Here is a 21,019-nt window from a genome sequence, read left to right on the forward strand (position 1 = left end):
GACGGCAGAAATCAAAATCTTTACAACACAGAAAAATCTTATGACAACACGCAGAGACTGTGCAGCACAGTGCCAGAGCTTTCAAAGTGGTTCCATGGCCAGTAACTTCACTGGATTGCCAAGTTCCAGAGTCAACATAATGGCCATGAAGAAGAGGATCCAACCACAAGTGTTTATCTGGCGTGAAAGCCATGATCTTTCTGATTGTGCTTGATGTAATTTTAGGATATGTGGAACCCTAGTTTCTTCATTTTTGCTATGCGCTGTGTCATCTTATCCATGGAAGTTCCTTTTTTATAGTCCTCTTTGCGGCCTGCGCGAGTCTCTGTTATGTGTTCTGTCTTGACTCTGCATTGCCAACTTTGAATTTTTAACTTATAAATTCTAACTTATGCTACACTTTTTTTTTAAAAAAAAAGTTTTAAGTTGTTTTTACCATCATAGTTCTAACTTATATTTATTTTAAATTATTGTTATTTTTTTTTTAAATGATTCTTTAATTATGATTCAAAATCAAAAGTTATTTTTCATCATTCTTGTCAAACATTCTCTATATAATTAGCATGATTGAAAACTTTAAATCTAATTATTTTCCCAATATTAAAAGCCTAAACTAAATGGCAAAAGTGAATGCAAATCCCTTTTTCTTTTATAGACAACTAACACTAAGAAAAAAAATTTAATTAAAACAAAAACCTAAGAATTAAAAAAAATATAGAAAAACTAAGCCACGTGCCCGAAACTTCTATTAATTAATGGCAGAGTCGTCAATTGAAGATTGGCAAATTGATGGAGAGCACAAGTCTGAAGGAAAAAAAAAACTATAGTTGAAAAATAACCGATCTGTGTTTTTAAAAATATTAATTTTTTTTAATGTTTTGAATTGTTTTTAAAAATAATTTTTGAAATATAAAAAATATTATTTTAATATATTTTATCATAAAAAATATTTTAAAAAATAATTCACACTTTCAGTTGCTGAGGCTTCTCCGATACAACAGCTCCTGCTCCTCGTCCTTGGTGGATTTGCAACTAAAGAAGTAAACATTGAGTGTGTGTGTGTGTGAGAGAGAGAGAGAGAGAGAGAGAGAGAGAGACAGAGAGAGAGAGAGAGAGAGATTAGTAATTTTTGTTCTGATGGAACCTGTAAAAAGTCATTAATACAGCTCTGAAATTAATCACGGGATTGTGTTTCATACCAATTTCTTCAAATCTTTCAGCAATCACTTATCTGAAGAGATTCAATAAGGGCGTGTTCGTACTCAATGTTTCAACTGGAGTTTGACAGCTCGGAAAGCTACCTTGGCCGGCAATTTCATTGAAGCGTCGAGAGGAGAGTGATCTAAGTCGAGACTTCAGGGTCAGGGGAGCCATTCACTTGAGCTTTCCATGCGTAGGCGTACATGACAAGCAGATAAAAGCATAGGTTCACAGAACTTAGAATACCTAACAGCATGTAATATTTGTCCAGATGACTTGTATTCAGAGTGTGATGAAACCAGCTGCCTGACAAAGTAAGAACAAGTGCCGCACTCAGGAACTTCCCAACGCCAATTGCAGACTCGTTGAATGGCGATTCATAATGTTTCAAAGACTCATCTACATGGACATTATAAAAATCAGCTAAGCCATCAGCAACCAGTCCTTCTACGAGTCCTATCAGGAAAAACTGTGGAACCAGCCATACTGTGCTCATTGGAAATGGTTCAGCATCTCCACGTGTTTTAATAAGATTCAATCTACGAGTCTCAACCAGCATTGATACCATGCAACAGATTATAGAGCACGCAATCCCAATTGCGATTCTCACGAGTCCAACACGATGCTTCAGAAGTTTTTGAATCCATACCGTTCTACCATGATGCATCGGAAGTTTTTTAATCCATCCGGATACTAAAATGTCATGGACGTATGGAACTATAACTGTTACGAAACCCTGAAGTAGAAACAGAACATTTATAGAAAAAACAGGATCAGAATAGAGGCTTTCACTTTGCACAACGAAGAAAGTCGAACCCGTTGCCAGAACGAGGCCGTGGATGGGGAGTGCTGTCCACATAGGAACCATTGCAAGAAGTTGCTTTACTTGTTGCACATCTTGGACTGAGAAAAGTCTCCTGTTTTTCTCCTGTTCTTCAGCTGAGAGGGACTTGGATGTCTCTAAAAGAGCAGCTTTGTCCAGCCACCTGTGTACACCACCTCAGAAGATCAGATCAGAAGGGAAAAGAAAGAGAGCAGAGGAGATATAGGGAAAGAAAAAGTGATACTGTCACTGCTTGGACCTTGGGGAAAGGCCTGTTTTGCAACTACAAGGCTTACAGATGCAATACTAAGTTGGACTTGTTGTCCTCCCTACCCAAAGGGCATATAGATCCATAAACACTTTATGTATCGCATCCAAATTCCCATAACCCATTGAAATGGGCTACGGGAATCACAATACTACACCAACCTGATGATTCGAAAGTTGGGCAATAGATGCAATCCACCACTATCATTCATGTAGTAGTCATTGGGTTCACGAGCGTGTTGCAGGTGACGCTTCACAAAAGCTGCCTTAAGTACTCTATAAATAACGATAAGAGGGATTCCAGTTGGTTTGTCGGGGTAGTAAAAGCTTTTTCCTAACGCAAAGGTTAAACAAGCCAATGCCATAACCGAAAATGAAATTACGGCGATCATTCTCTGATTAGAAACTCCGGCCATTATCACAGACGACACAGTGCCCACCGTAGAAGCAATACGCCACCAAAATTTTCTTCGAACCTTAGCTTTGTCTGGTTTACTGGGAACCTCGTCAGCTTGGTCCTTATCTGCGTTAAGGTTAGGTTTATGCTCGACTAATTGATCACGTAGAAATGCTTTTAAACAAGGATCCTGACTTGCCTTGCCCACAGTTGCTAGTACCATCATCAGATAAAGTAGTATAATCACGGTGGAGGATGAATTGCCCCAGAACCGGTTAGCAAGAAACCATAGCAACAGTCCCTGCAGGAAAATGGACGTTTATTTAGTTGCAAATTGATGACTATAAATTGAAGCACCAAAAAATCGATCGAAAAGAATAGGAATATTAAAACAAATTCCGTTATAGATGTTTTCATTTGAAAACCAAACAAATAAAAGCTAATTTATATACTATTCGCCTAAATTTGTCATATAATTGCTAGTGTTGACAGAGAATATCAACTTTTTAGCATTTACAAGAATTTTTTAAGCTAGAAACTCAAATAATATATGAACTCAATAACTCTTTCTTTTTTTCTTTTTCTTTTTGATAATATGAACTCAATAACTTATGTAAAGTTACAAGGATTACTATACTAAAAAAGTTGGGGTGCGACTCACTCCTCCTTCTCTGTGAGGGCCCCTTTTTTGTTTAGTATTTTTTTTTATTTTTTTTATTTTTTTTATTTTTATTTTAGATTTTTTTTACTAGTTATTTGAGTTATTTTTAAGCTGATGAAGTCGATTAAGTTAAATTGAAATAATTTTTATATAATTTGATTTTTAACTTTAACCAGACAATAGTCTAATAGGAAGATTTCAAGATAAATATATCAATCTAAATTTAATATAAATATCAAATAATTTTTTATAACTTGAAAAATTTTAATTATATTAAAAAAAATTATTTCACCTGTAGCATACCATGGTCGTATTCACCCTAAATGATAAAGATGGACTGCTCTATAAAATAGTTGACAACATAAAAGAAATATTCCACATATAACATGATTTCCATTGACTAGATTTTCTTGAATAAGCTAGATCAGGTTTTCAATATTTTCTATTGATTTTTTTTAAAGGGTATTAAATTTATATGAAACAAACTGGATACAAATTCAAGTATAAGAATATTAGAGTGAAAGATCAAGCTTTTATATATATATATAAAATAGAGCGACTTACGAATGCATATGAAGCAGTGCTGAAAACTATTGCTTTATAAGGTCCTGTGTAGGCATCGGCTATGTTAGCAATGAGAAAAGTGCAAATGACATATAAACCTTCTTGAACATTCACAGCAATAGTAGCTAGTGGAAGCGGTAATTTCCCCACATCAATTAAGTAATCCATCCACAGAAACACCACAGCATTGTTTACGAAGCTGTGGCTATAAATCAAACCTAAATTCACAAAACATTTTGAAACAAAGCTTGATGAGCATGTTAATCTCCACTCAAAAAAGATTAATTAGCTGAACAGATCAGGAAACATCACCAAGGATGAAGAAGACGGCCTTCGTAAAATAGACATGAAGTTTGACCCAGCCAGTTACTCTACAGAGGGCGCTGAGAAACCATGACGGACGCACCAGTTGAAAGTTGATAATAAGTGATATAAGGTTCCTTTGTACAGAAGTAGCCATTTCACCTAAAAATGGGCAACCCATTAGACAATATTACGCAAGACGATATTATTATATATATAGTTTAGATGACGCGAAATTGAGGAACACAAGAAATGTCAAAATCACTACTTACATGGGCAATTTCTTCTGTTTCGCTATATGATGTTGACTCACAGCACCAGGATTAATTAAGCCGTTGCTCACAAACTTGCAGGACCTGCGCAGCCTTGAAACAACGTTGCTCGCTCTTCAACACATAATGGAAGACTAAATTAATCATACAGGCTTTGATGTTGTATTTTGATTTGACATCAGTCGACTCTTGGCAACATATTATTATTACAAGAAAAGTTAAAACATGTAGGGATATAATGTAGATTTTTTTACAAAAACATTATGAATTATTACAAGAATTTTCCAATTGTTGTACCCAAATGTAGAGCAAGGAATTTTTCCTCCTTGAGCTATCAAGCAGATATACATAAATTAATTTTCAAGATCAATTATTAACTTATATATATAAATTTCTCAAGTTAATAATAAAGTTTTAATTTGAATTTAAAGTATATAAAATTAAAAATAAATAAATTATACTATCGAAGTTGCACCCTTCCATGTTTTGTGGAATAAAATTCATCTATGATCGAATCTAAATCAATATCTTCAGCAAACTCTCGTTCAATGTAAATCATCATAAAATATACTAAAAATTCATCTTTCATTTTATTGCAAAACACGGTTTTATCATGTTTTATTGCTGAAAATGCTCGCTTTGTGATGACAATGAAAATAGACAAAGTCAAAATAAGACGAATCAACTTATCAATCAAATGATAGTGCAGCGACTTATTTATTTCAACTAAGCTTCGACATAATTCAGAAATGATAGACATATTCTAAAAGCTCTTATGATGAATCATATCAATCTAATAATGATCTATTTGAAATCTCAAATAATATATCTCATGTTCATTGAAATCTTCAGGATAAAATTTCTTAGCAAGCTTGCAAATAACATCAACTTTAAATGATTTAAAGTTGTTCTCCAGTTCTAAAGCAAAGTTAAGTTCAAGGAGTTTTATTGTCCCATCACTAAATCTAGAATTTAATTATTCTAACTAAAAATCTATTGTTGAGTTAAATATATCATAATGATAATGTTAATAAACTATAATTGATTTTTGTTATTAACATAAATGACATGTAGTTTTTTTATACAAAGTATTTATATATGGTATGTCAATCTCATATTGTGTGCAAACATATTGCACATATGCAAGGAGAAAATCAAATTCGGCATCTCTTAAAGTTTGAAGTAATGCTTTATTAGTTGGTAAAAAATAAGATATAATTAAATCAATTTTCAAGTTCACAAGTAGGAGTTCTTCATCTTTTTCAAGAAGACAATATTTTCCTTTTACCTAATAAAAGATAGACTATTCATACCTAAACTTAATGAAAATTATTCAATTTTCTTAATTAGGATTTCACTAGTATCTTATTTAGGTTATTTGCTAATAATAATTTTATCTTCCCAATTATATTTATCTTTTCTATTTTGTAAGAGAATTTATTGTAAAAGCTCATAAATTACCATATAAAATAATTAAATTTTAATAAATGTACTAACAAGATTTAATTAATAGATGTCACAAAAAAACTGGTTAATTTTTTAAATTTTAACCAAACCAAGAGTAATATATTTAATAACATCTTGCTTTTAATATCATAATATATCTCGACTAAAATTTTTTAGTCTATGTATGTGAAATCTAAAATGAATTTATATCTTTTAAAATATTAAAGATAAAGAAAAGAATATAATTTAATTAATTTTGTTGGAGTTCTCTATGAAGATATTCTTACCAATTTGTTGGATAAAAGATAGATGTTTTATATAAAAACTTAATAAAAAAATTCAACAATTCAACTAGGTTTTTATTAAGTTATGCATTTTGTTTGTTTACTAAGAATTATTTTGCAATCCTAAATAATATTAGAAGAGATTACTAATGCCAAATCGAGGTTTTTATATGAGAATATATTTGGGGAAATTTAATTGAGACTCATTAGAACACTGAAATTTTTTTTTTCAGAACTTATTCAAACTATTAATTGCTACATTTATGTGTGAATTAGAATTTTGAATTATATTGAAGGTTAGGATTTAATTATTTACCTGAGCTACAGCACACCTCAGCTTTGTATACTTCTTTGCCCTTTGGTCGTACCAACGCTTTTCAAGTTGATTATGACGTCCGAATTTCCTTCTCTTAATAAAAAAAAAAAAAGAAAATTGTTAAAATATTATCTGCCTGAAAACACGTGTGCAGAGAAGGACCTGAAATCACGGAAGCAAATCAGGAGAGAGAAGGGGCCTAAAATCATGGAAGTGAAGGGGAAGAGAAAAGGCTCGCGCGTGCAAATCACTCGTCAACAAGTGAAAGGTGCTGGCTCGCTTTGGGCGGCATGTCATGTGAGGACTCAAACTGCCTCCAACGCGTATGATGAAACGCGTATAAAGATCAATGAGGGGATCAAGGGCAAATTACCATGAACACCTTTTACTCGTTTTTTCCCAACTCTTGTTTTGAAAAAATATATAAAAACAAAAAACTTTTCTGTACAATTTGGTCAGCTTTTAAAAAACTGCAGTCATTTTATAAGTTTTAGCACCTTTTCATATCTTATTTTTGTATCCAATATTTGAAAACAAAAAAAAAAGGAAATAAAAAAAGAAGACATAAAAATAAGCAAAGAAAGAAAAACGCAAAAAGTTGACTAGACTTGATAAAAAACCACCTGACCCCATATTGGCTTTAAGTCAAGTTAGCTAAGGTTTCATTGGTTCGAGAAAATTAATGTTAATGACTCTCCATTTTCATAACCACTTGAAGACTCTTTCGAACGTCAGCCATGACATCAAACAGGGTCCAAATTTCAGAGCAGGGGTATTTTCAAATTAGTTAGCTAAGAATCTCACTAGGTAGGCCAGTTTATTTGAAGAAAAAATGTTTAGTAGCAGTAGGATGGAAAGTAAATTGGAAATTTTTTTTTTAGTATTTGGTTATTTTATAAAAAAAAGGCTGGAAAATAGCTTATTAATATTTTATTTTTTTTTTAATTTATTAAAATAATAAGGAACAAATCTTATAAATTAAAAAGTTGAATGAGAATGAAATTGAAAAAAATTCTAATATTATAAATTATTTCAAATAAAATAAATAATAATCAAAATAATAGATATTAAATCTAACATATAAAAAAATTGAAAAATAATAAAATTAAAATAATAATAATTGTAACTTCATAAATTATTTTTTAAAGTATTTTTTATCTTAAAAATATTAAATTAATATTTTTATAATTTTTATGAATTAAATCTAAAAAATATTATTTTAATTAAAAAAATAATTTCCCTATATTACCAAATCAAAAAAAAACTCAAAGCGATAACCAATTAATTTGTATGATTGTACTGCAACAGTAAAGGAAAGTGTTTTGTCAATAAAGTGTTTTGTTAATAATGGAAGGGAAAGTGTTTTTTTTAGAATAAAGCGTATAAAGTGTATTTTTTATTATTAACTGGAATTTAGTTTTCTTGACCTATTTTTTTTTATATTTATCAAACATGAAAAAGTAAAGAAAATAGTTTCAGAAAAATAAATTCTCGAAAACAAACAAGGTAAGGTATATTTATCAAACAATGGAAATTAATAGCATGCAAGACAGTAGTGAAGTTGACATGTTCTCCAGCTAAGAAATACTGCCTTAAGAGACTCTACATACCTGATCCTTGCATGAACGCCCACTCTTGAGCAATCTCTTTGGAGCAATTGTGTAAGCTCACAGTTACTCTGCCAACCTAATTGAACACTGGAGTTCTGTCTTGCTCCAAAGAAACGATAGTGAGAGGTGTGGGATGTGCTCTCTACACTTCCAATGCCGGTAAGCCCAGTGCTGATTTATATACAGGGAAAGGCAAGACCATAAAAAGAGAAGACGCCAGGAAGAAGCACATACAGTTATGTCAAAAGAGGAAGACCATAAAAAGAGAAGACGCCAGGAAGAAACACACACAGTTACTAAGACTAGATAGACGACTTTCGTACAGTCTTTTTTTTAAAATATTTTTTTATAAATATATTAAAATATTATATATATATATTTTAAATTTTATTTTTCATATCAGCATGGAAAAACAATATAAAAACATAAAAAAATAAATTAATTTAAAATTAAAAACTCTTAAAAACACAATTTAACTATAAAAACAAACACTACAACAAGAATTTCTGGTTGTTTTATTGGTTGGGACTGCATTTTGTTTCAGCCACATTCTTCTACCCATTTCGGTTACCTGCAATTAATGTGCTGAGTTTTGTGTGGACCTGCAACAAACTACGGTCCAAATGAGAAAACTATTGCTGCAAATCCACTACTAGTTTGCTCAAATAACATCGATCCTTGAGTTTAGCAAAAACAATATCCTTCTACGAGCAATCTTTGGCTTTTCAATTATTTTATTTTCAACATTAATTTTTAACCAGATATTTATAAACTAGTTTTTATTTAAAATTACACAATAAGAGGTGTAAAAGAGAGAGAGAGATGAAAAGGGAGAACGTTATCCAAGAAGAAAATAGACAAAAAGCTGTCAGGCTGTCCAAAAATGGAGCAAACGTGATATGCTTCTAATTGGATGGCTAAAAGCAGAGAAAGGCCAAAGTATATATTATACAATAAACCTAAAAAGAAAACGTTATTTCATTGCCGGTTAATGCGCTTCCTCTCACAGTGCACTCCGCCCCCTTTTTATTTTTATTTTACAAGATAACTATTTTTATTTTGAAATTTTATTTTCTTTGCATATTTTTTAGAATTCCAGGTATTTGAAATGATTTTAAAGTTTAATTAGAAACCAATTTAATGAAGTAAGATTTCAATTTATAATATAAAAAACAATTGAAAGAAGGACCAAGATAAAAATAAAAAACAACCAGTCGCCTTTTCTTTTGTGTAAAAAAATTGTTTTCATCATAAAAGCTTTATTTTCTCATATTTGGTTCCTTTAGTTTTAGTCTTTTACACTTAGGTTTTTATATTGTTTATTAATAATTATAGTAGAATAACTTGGGTGTATTTTATGAGATAAAAATCTAAAGTTAATACTATTTTAAGCAATTTAAATGTCTTATTGAAAAAAATATGGTCATTGTATAAAAGTATTGAGAAGTAATAAGAGCAAAGTGTATATTTAAAGATATTTTTCTAAGTTTTGTGAAGATAAAGATATTGAAAGACAGTTCATTGTTTACTATACACCCTAATAAAATGAAATTTCAAAGAAAAACAATCAAATTATAATGGAGATGATGAAGTGTATATTGTATTCCAAGAACCACCTTATGAGTTCTTAGATTGAGTCAAATGTATTAATAGGTGTCTTATGAAGGTTGTTTAGGTTAACATGCCATTTAAATCTCAGAGCAAAAATGATAGTTCTACAAGGAAGAAAACACTGGAGCCAAGCAATGTATTTTGCCTACAGCCACCTTTTCCTTATTTAACATAGACTCCTATATATATTAGGGTCTCTATTTTGCTATTATTATTGCTTAAGTTTAGGACTTTGATTTATAGGAGTTATGGCTGCGGCCGAAGCGAAGAAGCGAGGGGCAACTTGTTAATTATTGGAGACAAGCAAGCCCCACCATGTGCAAGTGGGATTACCTAATCTCCCACTTAGCACATGGTGGAGGACTCCCCCTCACTCCCATTAATTGTATATTAATGTGCCCCCCTGTGATGTGTTTGTTAGTGCATGAAGAACACAGAGAGCAGCGTGAGAAACACAGAGAGAAGAGAGAACAGAGAAGAATAGAGAGAGCTTGAGAGAGTAGAGTTGAGTTGAGAGAGTTTTATCGCCTCCTCCTTTGTTTGTATTGTTTGTAAGCTTCATTAATACAAACCAGTAGCTCCGTGGAGTAGGCAAGTTGCCGAACCACGTAAATTGTGTGTGTTTGAGTTCTAGAAATAGCCCAACAACTGGTATCAGAGCTTGTTCTTGACAAAGAGGGTGTTTGATCAAAACTCAAAAATCAAAGTTCTCCAAACGTGTTTTTGAACATACCATCGTGTAGAGGACAACCGGAAGCATCCACTGTTGAAAACCCGGCGAAGCACCGACGTCCTGCATGCCCGCACGCTCCCCACGCGCCGACGTCCAGACTGCCCACGCGCACCAACGCGCCGTACGCGCGCCACGCTCCATCTTCGCCCGACTTCTGCAAAACGGGTCGGGCTGACCCGCCACGTCATCACCTCCGTATGGTCACCATCCGCGTCAACTGCCACGTAACCTGCCACGTCATCCGACTGAGTTTTGTTCCGATGTGTCGCAGAAGCTAATATTCTGACACGTGGCTACATCATCACCGTTGAGGGGTTTTGATCCAGTACGACGCAGGATCCAATCAGTTGACACGTGGTTAAATCAGGACCACTCTTGAGTATTGATCCAGTGCGACTCAGGCCATCATCTGCTGACACGTGGCTCACTCTGCACCGTTGATGAGTTTTGATCAGGACCTAATTTGCTGCCACGTGGATTCATCAGAACCGTTACTGAGTTTTGATACGGTGTGACGCAGGACCTAATCTGCTGACACGTGGCTTCATCAGAACCGCTACTGAGTTTTTGATCCGGTGCGACGCAGGCGGTACTCTGGCTGACACGCGGCTGCATCTGCACCGTCCGTTAATCCAAAACTTTGATTGCTAAAATCTGAGCCATCCGAAGTCCGATTGGAGTGCTCTCAGTGTCATTTCCAAGGTTTTCGGCCGTTCCGGACACATCTGTAAGGTCAGATTTGGGAAATTCGAATCGGAGAAGTAGTAAAAATGGCAGATGAAATAAAAGCAGCTGGAATTGAAAAATTTGACGGGACAAATTTTGGATACTGGAAAATGCAAATTGAGGATTATCTATATGGGAAGAAACTTCATCTTCCCTTGTTGGGGAGCAAACCAGAAAATATGCAAGAAGAAGATTGGTTACTTCTTGATAGACAAGTTCTGGGCATTGTCCGGTTATCCTTATCAAGAAGAGTTGCTCACAATGTTACGAAAGAAAGATCCACTGCAAGATTGATGGAAGCCTTGTCTGGGATGTATGAGAAGCCATCAGCAAATAATAAAGTGCACCTGATGAAAAAGTTGTTCAACTTGAAGATGGTCGAAAACACTTCTGTGACACAACACCTCAACAACTTTAATACCATCACAAATCAATTATCATCTGTTGAGATTGAGTTTGATGATGAGATCCGTGCACTTATTTTGCTAGCTTCACTTCCAAGCAGTTGGGAAGGTATGAGGACAGCCGTGAGCAACTCAGCTGGAAAATCCAAACTGAAATATGATGACATCCGAGACTTGATTTTAGCTGAAGAAGTTCGAAGGAAAGACTCAGGTGAAAGTTCAAGTTCAGGATCAGCTCTCAACATCAACACTCGAGGGAGGAGACAAGATAGAGGCTTATCCAGAGGCAGATCAAAATCAAGATACAGAAGTAAAAGCAAGTTCGGACCCAGAAAGCAGGTTGAATGTTGGAATTGTGGCAAACCTGGTCATTTCATGAGGAATTGCACAAAACCGAAAAGACCTGAAGCAGATTCTGCAAACGCCACTACAGATGAGGTGCAAGATGCTTTGATTCTTGCTGTGCATAGTCCTGTTGATGATTGGGTTCTTGATTCTGGTGCTTCATTTCACTGTACACCACACCATGAAATGATGCAAAACTATATTGCTGGAGATCACGGTGTAGTCTATCTGGCCGATGGACAACCATTGGATATTGTGGGTATAGGAGATGTACAAATCAAGACAATGAATGGATCTATATGGAACTTGCAAAATGTAAGGCATGTTCCTGATCTAAAGAAGAAGCTGATCTCGGTCGGACAACTTGATGATAGTGGTCATTCAATCCTTTTTTCTGGAGGTATGTGGAAGATTTCAAAGGGAGCAATGGTTTTGGCTCGTGGAAAGAAAACCGGACACCCTGTATATGACCACAAGATTTGCAGACATTATTGCCTCTACTGAAGCAGAAAATCAAGCACATCTATGGCACTGTAGACTCGGCCATATGAGTCAAAAGGGGATGAAGGTACTTCAATCGAAGGGAAAGCTGCCAGAGCTTAAAAATGTTGATCTAGACATTTGTGAAAGCTGTGTTCTTGGAAAACAGAAGAAGCTCAGTTTCTTAAAGGTTGGCAGGACCTTAAGACCAAGAAAGCTAGAACTGGTACACACAGATTTATGGGGACCGTCTCCAGTAGCATCTCTTGGAGGTTCTCGGTATTATGTGACTTTCATTGATGATTTCAGTAGGAAGGTATGGGTTTACTTTCTGAAAAATAAATCTGATGTGTTTGAAACATTCAAGAAGTGGAAGGCTATAGTTGAGACTGAATCAGGTCTGAAGTTGAAATGCTTGAGATCCGATAACGGGGGAGAATACATTGATGGAGGTTTCAAGGAGTATTGTGCTATCAATGGTATCAGAATGGAAAAGACCGTTCCAGGCACACCGCAACAGAATGGCGTTGCTGAATGGATGAACAGGACCATCAATGAACGAGCTAGAAGCATGAGGTTGCATTCAGGGTTACCTCAAACATTCTGGGCCGACGCAGTTCATACCGCAGTTTACTTGATCAACCGTGGACCATCAGTTCCTTTGGAGTTCAGACTGCCCGAGGAAGTATGGAGAGGAAAAGAGGTACAACTCTCTCATTTAAAGGTCTTTGGGTGTGTTTCCTATGTTCATATAGATTCTGATGCTAGCAACAAGTTGGATGCCAAATCCAAGAAATGTTTCTTCATCGGCTATGGAGATGAAGAATTTGGATATCGGTTCTGGGATGATCAGAATAGAAAGATTATCAGAAGCAGGAACGTGATCTTCAATGAGAAAGTTCTGTACAAAGACAGATCAAGTGCAGAAACAGATAATGCTGATTCAGATACAAGTCCACAAGGATCTGAATTCATAAGATTAGAAGGCCTTCCCGATGTTACTGAGCAGAACAACAATCAAGAGCCTTTATAAGAAGACTCAAGCATATCTGTACCCGCTACTACACAAGAAGATGCGGAGCCAATTGAACCAGTTGTTCGCAGGTCTTCGAGGACGATAAAGCCCCCGCAACGGTTCACACTTTTACTGAATTACATTTTGTTGACAGATGGATGGTGACCGCTAACTTATGAAGAATCCTTACAAGATGGAAACTCAAGCAAGTGGGAGTTAGCCATGAAGGATGAGATGAGTTCGTTGCTGAAGAACAAGACTTGGGAGCTAACCACACTGCCTGAAGGAAAGAAGGCTTTACAAAACAAGTGGGTTTACAGAGTGAAGACTGAGCATGACGGAAGTAAACGGTTCAAGGCAAGACTTGTTGTCAAAGGGTTTCAACAAAAGAAAGGCATTGACTACTCTGAGATATTTTCTCCAGTTGTGAAGCTCACAACAATCAGAGTTGTTCTGGGGATAGTAGCTGCAGAAAATTTACATCTTGAACAGTTAGATGTAAAAACAACATTCCTTCATGGTGACTTGGAGGAAGATATTTACATGCAACAGCCAGAGGGGTTGGCAATGCAAGGAAAGGAGAATCAAGTCTGCAAGCTACAGAAAAGCCTATACGGTTTGAAGCAAGCTCCAAGACAGTGGTACAAGAAGTTTGACAACTTCATGTGCAGTTCCGGGTATACAAGATGCCAAGCTGATCATTGTTGCTATGTTCAAACATTTTGACAACTCCTACATCATTCTACTATTATATGTAGATGATATGTTGATTGCAGGATCCAGCATTGAGGAGATTGATAAGCTGAAACAGCAGTTGTCAAAACAGTTTGAAATGAAGGATCTGGGAGCTGCTAAACAAATACTTGGCATGAGAATCTTCAGAGATAAAGATAAAGGCGTACTAAAGCTTTCACAAACAGAGTATGTCAAGAAGGTTCTCAGCAGGTTTAGTATGGATAATCCTAAACCAGTAAGTACACCACTGGGGAATCATTTCAAGCTCAGCAAAGATCAGTCACCAAAAACTGAGCAAGAATGTGGATACATGGATAAGATTCCATACGCCTCAGCTATCGGCTCTTTGATGTATGCTATGGTCTGTACCAGACCAGACATTGCCCATGCAGTGGGAGTTGTAAGCCGATATATGAGCAATCCTGGAAAGCAGCATTGGGAGGCGGTCAAATGGATCATGAGGTACTTAAAAGGTTCCTCGGAAACTTGTCTCAGTTTCACAGCTGGTGGTTTGAAACTTGAAGGTTTTGTAGATGCTGATCTAGCAGGAGATGTTGATAGCAGAAAGAGCACTATAGGATATGTTTATACTCTAGGAGGTACTGCTGTTTCCTGGAGTTCTACCTTGCAAAAGATCGTTGCTCTTTCAACAACAGAAGCTGAATATGTTGCAGTCTCAGAATTTGCAAAAGAGATAGTATGGTTGCAGAGTTTCCTGAAGGAATTGGGCAAGTTGAATGGAAAAGGTACTTTGTATAGCGACAGTCAGAGTGCAATCTTCCTTGCCAAGAATCCAGCATTTCACTCCAGGACGAAGCATATTCAGATCAAATATCACTTCATCCGACAACTGCTGGATGACGAGCAACTAATGCTAGAAAAGGTCTGTGGAAGCAAGAATCCAGCTGACATGTTAACCAAAGGAGTTACACTTGATAAACTGAAGTTGTGCAAAACTTCAGTTGGCCTTCAAGGATAAAAGATAATTTCATTGTTTGTCTCCAAGTGGGAGATTGTTAATTATTGGAGACAAGCAAGCCCCACCATGTGCAAGTGGGATTACCTAATCTCCCACTTAGCACATGGTGGAGGACTCCCCCTCACTCCCATTAATTGTATATTAATGTGCCCCCCCTGTGATGTGTTTGTTAGTGCATGAAGAACACAGAGAGCAGCGTGAGAAACACAGAGAGAAGAGAGAACAGAGAAGAATAGAGAGAGCTTGAGAGAGTAGAGTTGAGTTGAGAGAGTTTTATCGCCTCCTCCTTTGTTTGTATTGTTTGTAAGCTTCATTAATACAAACCAGTAGCTCCGTGGAGTAGGCAAGTTGCCGAACCACGTAAATTGTGTGTGTTTGAGTTCTGGAAATAGCCCAACACAGCTGACCGAAACGATAGGGGAATGAACAGCCCACTTGAGCAACTCGAACGAAAGAAAGAACAGAAAGATGAGTCTATTTTTCTATTTCCTCTTATTTTGCTGTTTATTTCGGTAAGTGATTCTCTTATTAGAATTAGGGTGGCAACTTATGAATATAAGCAGCCTCTACATTGTAGTCATTCTTGATTTTTAATAAGAATTTTTTTTCAGTAATGTTACTCTTTACTCGTGGATTCGAGTATTGTATTCTTGTTCGTGGATTCAAACAAATAAAATAAAAAAAAAGGCGGTAGCCTTTTTTCATTGTTAGTTTTCGCTATGTCAATTAGTATCACAAGTTTATTTTATAAAAATTAAATTATAAATTATTTTCTTTATTTATGAGAAATAGATTAGTTAGTATTTTTTATTTCAAAAACTAACTATTTAGTCCTTTCCCTTCATTTTCCAATTTTTTTTTTTAAAATAGATATTATGAAAAGATGGATGAGTAAAGAAATTATTTCTTAGGATAAAGTAATAAAAAATTAAGGGTTCTCGAAAATGATAAAGTGACTCAATAGTTCATTTTTTGAAATTAAAAAACCAATAATTTATTTCTCAAACTTGAAGAACTAATTTATTATTTATTATTATTTTTTTAAAATAAGCTGGACATAGACGAGTTATGTAAAATAAAAAAATAAAAGCATTTTGATCCCGGGCCTATGAAAGCCCAAATTCCTAGCTTGGAATTAGAAAAAACCAGTAAACTAATCGGAAAAAGGAAAAGTCAGGACACGCCCCAAATATATGTACCACCGTCTTCCACACGCCGCCGTTGCTCAGACGCTAGCTGCTGCATATTGCAAAAAGGAGACTTGTTTTGTGAGAACCCATTGATCTCTTTTTAAACGGAACTGAGTGTTTGTTTGTGTGGATGTAATATTTTTTTGATTTTTTTATTAAAAGTTTCAGATTATTATTTTTTAATTATTTTGATATGTTAATATTAAAAAAATTAAAAATATTTTAATATATTTTCAAATAAAAATAATAAACAACCATACATACAAATTAACAATTTGGATCAAACCCTTTATTCTTTATCCTGAAGTCAAAAGAATTTTTAATTTTTTTTCTCATTTATTCATTTTCAATCCAGTTAAATCCCTCTCTTTTTCCTACCACACATATTTTCAAGCTAAAATTATTGTAAATCACAGATGACCTAATCCATCCCAGAATTTTTTGTTACATGGAATTGAAAGTACGATCACCCATAGCTCTAATTTTGAGAACAAGTTACCATTGCCATTCTTCCTCTCTGTCAAAAGAAATGCCAACCACAAACTTAACAGGACATCCCACATTCAAAACAATAAAAGGTGTAGGAAGATCAAAACCACAACAATTATGCATTAATGAAAAATAATTATATATATTTTACATGAGGGAGAGAATCCATTAATAATATGATATAAATCCAATGTCAACTTCTGTCCTACAGACTTCTACCAACTCTTTTGACATCTGCCAGAATACACAAGGACACAAGCATTTCAATCATCCTCAGGAACTGTAAGAACTAAATAGGGATCAACACTGGCCTGGTTAGACTTGTTCAACTAGGCAAAAGCATTTTCATCTTTTTTAACTTGATCTTCATCTTTACTCATCTGACCTTCTTCTTGCTGCTTCTGCTCTTCTTTCTTGGGTTCTATTTTCTTTTCAGGCTCTTTTGCTGGTCCTACTGCAATTATTTCTGCGTGAAAGAACTTTCTCAATTGGCACATGATGACCACTGGATCAATTCCGTCCCCTATCACCGTCATTTTATTTGCCTTCCTGTCAACGGATACTGAATCCACCCCTGCAAATTTGCAAATACAACACCCAGTTCTGTCAAAATTTGAACTACAATCTTGTTTTCGGAAAGGGAAAAAAGAAAAATATAATGAGCCGAAGCCACTATTTGCAGAATCCCACCATAAACTAGAGATGCACCAGGGTGAAGAGAGCATCACTAAACACCACCTGGACAGCATACAATCCTCAAGGAACACCCCAAAACCAACTACAAACACAAATTCCAAAACCCTCTAGATCCACACCACGAGAGCATCAACCACCCAAACAGAACAAACCACCACCACCACCACATACCCTAAACAATATGCACACTCCATAAACCCAAAGTCACCCTTCCTCAAAATAAGGTGATGACTGGTGCTGTTTAACTTGTGACATAAAGCTGCCATAACTTTCCTAGTTCCTGTGCAGCTTTCTTTAATATCAGAACATATAACAACAAATCACACCAATCCCTTAGCTCTTGTAGGATTAATCAATGAGTTGGGCTAGCACAAATTTGCTCAGACACCAAGAATACTCCGTAAGGATCCACTCTATCACCTTGCAATTCAACAACTCAAAATCCACTTCAATCTCCATCCCCCTCAACCCGCATTCCAGCAGTAAAATCTGAGATCATATACTGTCTCTCTTGCACCACAACACCCCCCATACTTCTTTTCCAGTCTGTTATCAGTATAGCCTGCATCCATCTTATTGACAGGCATATAGAGCCCTGCCAAAGATCTGTGATAAGACTTCTTATGTAGTTCCACAAGTGGACATACAGATTTGATCTGAACATGTCAAAGTCAAACAACAGCTCAGGCCCCCAGATATCATCATAAAATATTCTGAGCATTACTTGCCATTTGAAAACAAGAACTTGAAGTCATTTGCTGTCTTTCTTGCCCAACAAACTCTCACAAAGACCAGTATTGATAAACCATCTGTTATTATAGATGTCAAAAAAGATATCCTCTACTTTGTTGAACTCCTCCACGTATGCAAGCAACACCAGCCCATTATGAAGATAACTCGGAACCGTTTACTCAATTCATGCAATTGCACATTTTTAAAACAAATCAATTGGTTCTCAAAACATAGCAGTATAATCCATCTTCCACAGTACAAAATACCACAATTCTTCTCCAAAGTGGCTCATGTGTGGGGTCAATTTCTGCAATATACTTACTAACAAATTGAAAACAGACAAAATAGTTGCTCAAACAAGCCATTACTGTCCTCCAACAACTTCACAGCACACGGAACAACAAGTTCAACAACACAATCAATGAAACCTTGTTGAGCCCTTCTTTCACCTAATTGTCTGTTGCTTCTTACTAATCTCCAAATTAAATTCACCATCATCTTGATTAATCTTTCTATTATCTTCCACTTCATCATCTTTTGTTTATTCTTCAAGAATGATTCTGCTAAACACTCTAAAATTGAAATCTAAAAATTGCCTTCAATCTCAGACTCAACAAGATCAACTTCTCGAGGAATTTGGCAAAATATCTTCACCAAAGATTTCAGGGTCTGACAAACATCTGTCATCTGTGTCTGATCGAGTCCCTTTTTCTACTGATTTCTTGCCCTTCAGTTGCAAGAATCAAAATCCCATTTAATTTGTCAAATCTTTCTTCATTGATGGATTATCCAATTTTTTTTATTATCAAACCACTTATTGCACATACAAGTTTTCTTTTTTTACATCAAAATAAGCATAGAATAGAAGATTCTAATACCTTCCAGAATAGAAGTTGTCTTAATGATCTTGGTCATAGTTTTCTGATCATGGACATCAACTTTCAACACTAATTTCTGTCCGAGCAAAAAAAAAATCATATTTTGCTACAGATCAAAATCCAGATAATCAAGACGTAGTGATTCCTTGAAAATTACAGGGAAAAAAGAGACCAAGAATCCCATAGAAACCATTAACAAATTACACTGAGGTTTTCCATAAATATATATACATAAAAAACAAGACACCTCATAATTAACTCTCAACTGCAGCATTCCTATAAAGCTTTGAGAGAATTAAACTACAATCGACTTCGAAAGCTGAGGCGAGCGAGGGGGTTCAGAGAGAGAGGCTGCAAGAAGCGATAACTTTGAGTTAAAGACAAGGCTTATTAGTTGAATTTTTTTATGCGATTGGTCCCTAAACAGATAAGTTGCTTAATTCAACCCTTATACTCGAAATCCATCCCAAAGTTAAAAAATCCAACCCAGCCCGATGTGTTAATCCAGATCTAGCCAACTTGATATATAAATCAGTTTAGCTAATTGAAAAAAATTGACTTGGTTCTTCCCTTAAAAACTTGAGTTCATTCATTAACCAATTAACCTAGTTAAAACTTCATTTATTTTTTTAAATTTTCTTTAAAATAACATAATTTTAATTTTTTAAAAAATTTATTTATTCATGTCAACTCTCCTTAGAAATCGGTCTTGGACGAATAGACCCGGTGATGTAAAATTATATTTGAAGAAACAATGAAAAGCTAAAGAAAATGATAAATAGGTTAAAGGATAAAAAAAAAACTAAAATAAAATTTATATTCTTAAAAACAAGATGAAAAAATTAAAATCTTAATTTGGTAATATGAGAAACAAAAGAAAGTAAAAAACAGTACAAAATAAAATCATCTTTTAAAAAACTACTTACTTGTGGTCGGGTATATGTATTTTCTTTTGGACTAAAACATTGAACAACTTAATAACCACCGTTTTTCTTAGATTTTATTTTTTATATATACTTATCTATTTTTATATTTTTATTTTTTCATCTATTTCTTAAAATATTTAAATTATATTTCTCTATTTTACTTCCTTTTTAATTTTATTTTTTCTCTATTTTATATTTATATTTTCAAGTTTACTACTATTTTTTGTCTATATATATATATATATATATATATATATATATATATATATATACTAGTAAATATTTCAAAATTAACGGTGGACCAAACTTGAATATTTGGATTAAGAAATTCTGTTTTGATCATATTTTTTTATAGTTTTGATTTGACCATTAATATTCTTGTATCTATAATTCTTAACATTTTAATTTTTTATTAATTGAATTCAAACACATATAAAATTGAATTTAATTTCTTATGTGACTTGATTTCAAACAACTATCTATAATTTTATTTTATTTTTATCTTTTTTAATCATATAATTTTGATTTAATTTTATATATGTAAACAAAAATTGTACATATAATAATAATAATAATAACCAAACCAAAACTATAATAATAATAATAATAATAATAATAATAATAATAATAATAAATAATAAATAATGTAAACCAAAGATACCAACAATGTATTTCATCCATTAAAGTAGAGTATATCAAAAAATCATCTCAACCTAATAGTTTAAGCTATTATATGAGATTTCAAGATATGATTTATATTATTCTACAACACAATCCCTCAAGTGAAAGCTCTTTGGGTTTGAAAATTATACAGACCCATATTACCTTATGTTTAATTTTTATCAAATAAATGAGGACAATGAGATTCGAACTCGTGACCGCTTATACCATATCAAAAAATTATCTCAACTAAATAATTTAAGCTGTTAAGTAAAGT

At 34.3% G+C, this 21,019-nt stretch overlaps 2 protein-coding genes across 10 annotated transcripts in view; both read right to left on the reverse strand.

The window, feature by feature from the left end:
* Positions 1 to 1,119: 1,119 nt before the first annotated feature.
* Positions 1,120 to 21,019, reverse strand: part of LOC18106479 (protein NRT1/ PTR FAMILY 5.6) — a 48,607-nt gene continuing 28,707 nt past the window's right edge. The window contains exons 1-7 of one of the 8 annotated variants that reach the window (XM_052448739.1): positions 8,144 to 8,426; positions 6,534 to 6,621; positions 4,488 to 4,601; positions 4,225 to 4,377; positions 3,913 to 4,130; positions 2,453 to 2,988; positions 1,120 to 2,186 (exon numbers count right to left, since the gene is read on the reverse strand). In XM_052448739.1, coding sequence (XP_052304699.1) covers positions 1,343 to 2,186; positions 2,453 to 2,988; positions 3,913 to 4,130; positions 4,225 to 4,372 — 1,746 coding nt within the window. In that variant the 5' untranslated portion in view covers positions 4,373 to 4,377; positions 4,488 to 4,601; positions 6,534 to 6,621; positions 8,144 to 8,426 and the 3' untranslated portion in view covers positions 1,120 to 1,342. Of the gene's footprint in view, positions 2,187 to 2,452; positions 2,989 to 3,912; positions 4,131 to 4,224; positions 4,378 to 4,487; positions 4,602 to 6,533; positions 6,627 to 8,143; positions 8,427 to 21,019 lie in introns of those variants that run through there. The other 7 variants (XM_024588680.2, XM_052448743.1, XM_024588679.2 and 4 more) reach the window with 7 other exon arrangements.
* LOC18106478 (heavy metal-associated isoprenylated plant protein 39) lies at positions 16,953 to 19,702 on the reverse strand. 2 transcript variants are annotated; one of them, XM_024592936.2, is made up of 3 exons: positions 19,422 to 19,702; positions 19,157 to 19,232; positions 16,953 to 17,424 (listed from the first exon to the last, which is right to left on the reverse strand). In XM_024592936.2, exons 1-3 carry the CDS (start codon positions 19,428 to 19,430, stop codon positions 17,180 to 17,182), a joined length of 330 nt encoding a protein of 109 aa, XP_024448704.1. In that variant the 5' UTR covers positions 19,431 to 19,702; the 3' UTR covers positions 16,953 to 17,179. The 2 variants fall into 2 exon arrangements, with proteins under 2 accessions (XP_024448704.1, XP_052304704.1); XM_052448744.1 differs by lacking the exon at positions 19,422 to 19,702 and having other exon boundaries at positions 19,157 to 19,398.

Source organism: Populus trichocarpa, chromosome 17 (assembly GCF_000002775.5).
Source record: "Populus trichocarpa isolate Nisqually-1 chromosome 17, P.trichocarpa_v4.1, whole genome shotgun sequence".
NCBI lineage: Eukaryota > Viridiplantae > Streptophyta > Magnoliopsida > Malpighiales > Salicaceae > Populus > Populus trichocarpa.

Coding starts and splice junctions, on each gene's coding strand:
- LOC18106478 (XM_052448744.1), bottom strand. CDS start 19,256: ATGATTTTTTTTTTGCTCGGACAGAAATTAGTGTTGAAAGTTGATGTC. Junction 17,425..19,156: donor GACAACTTCTATTCTGGAAG/GTATTAGAATCT, acceptor GCAAATTTGCAG/GGGTGGATTCAGTATCCGTT.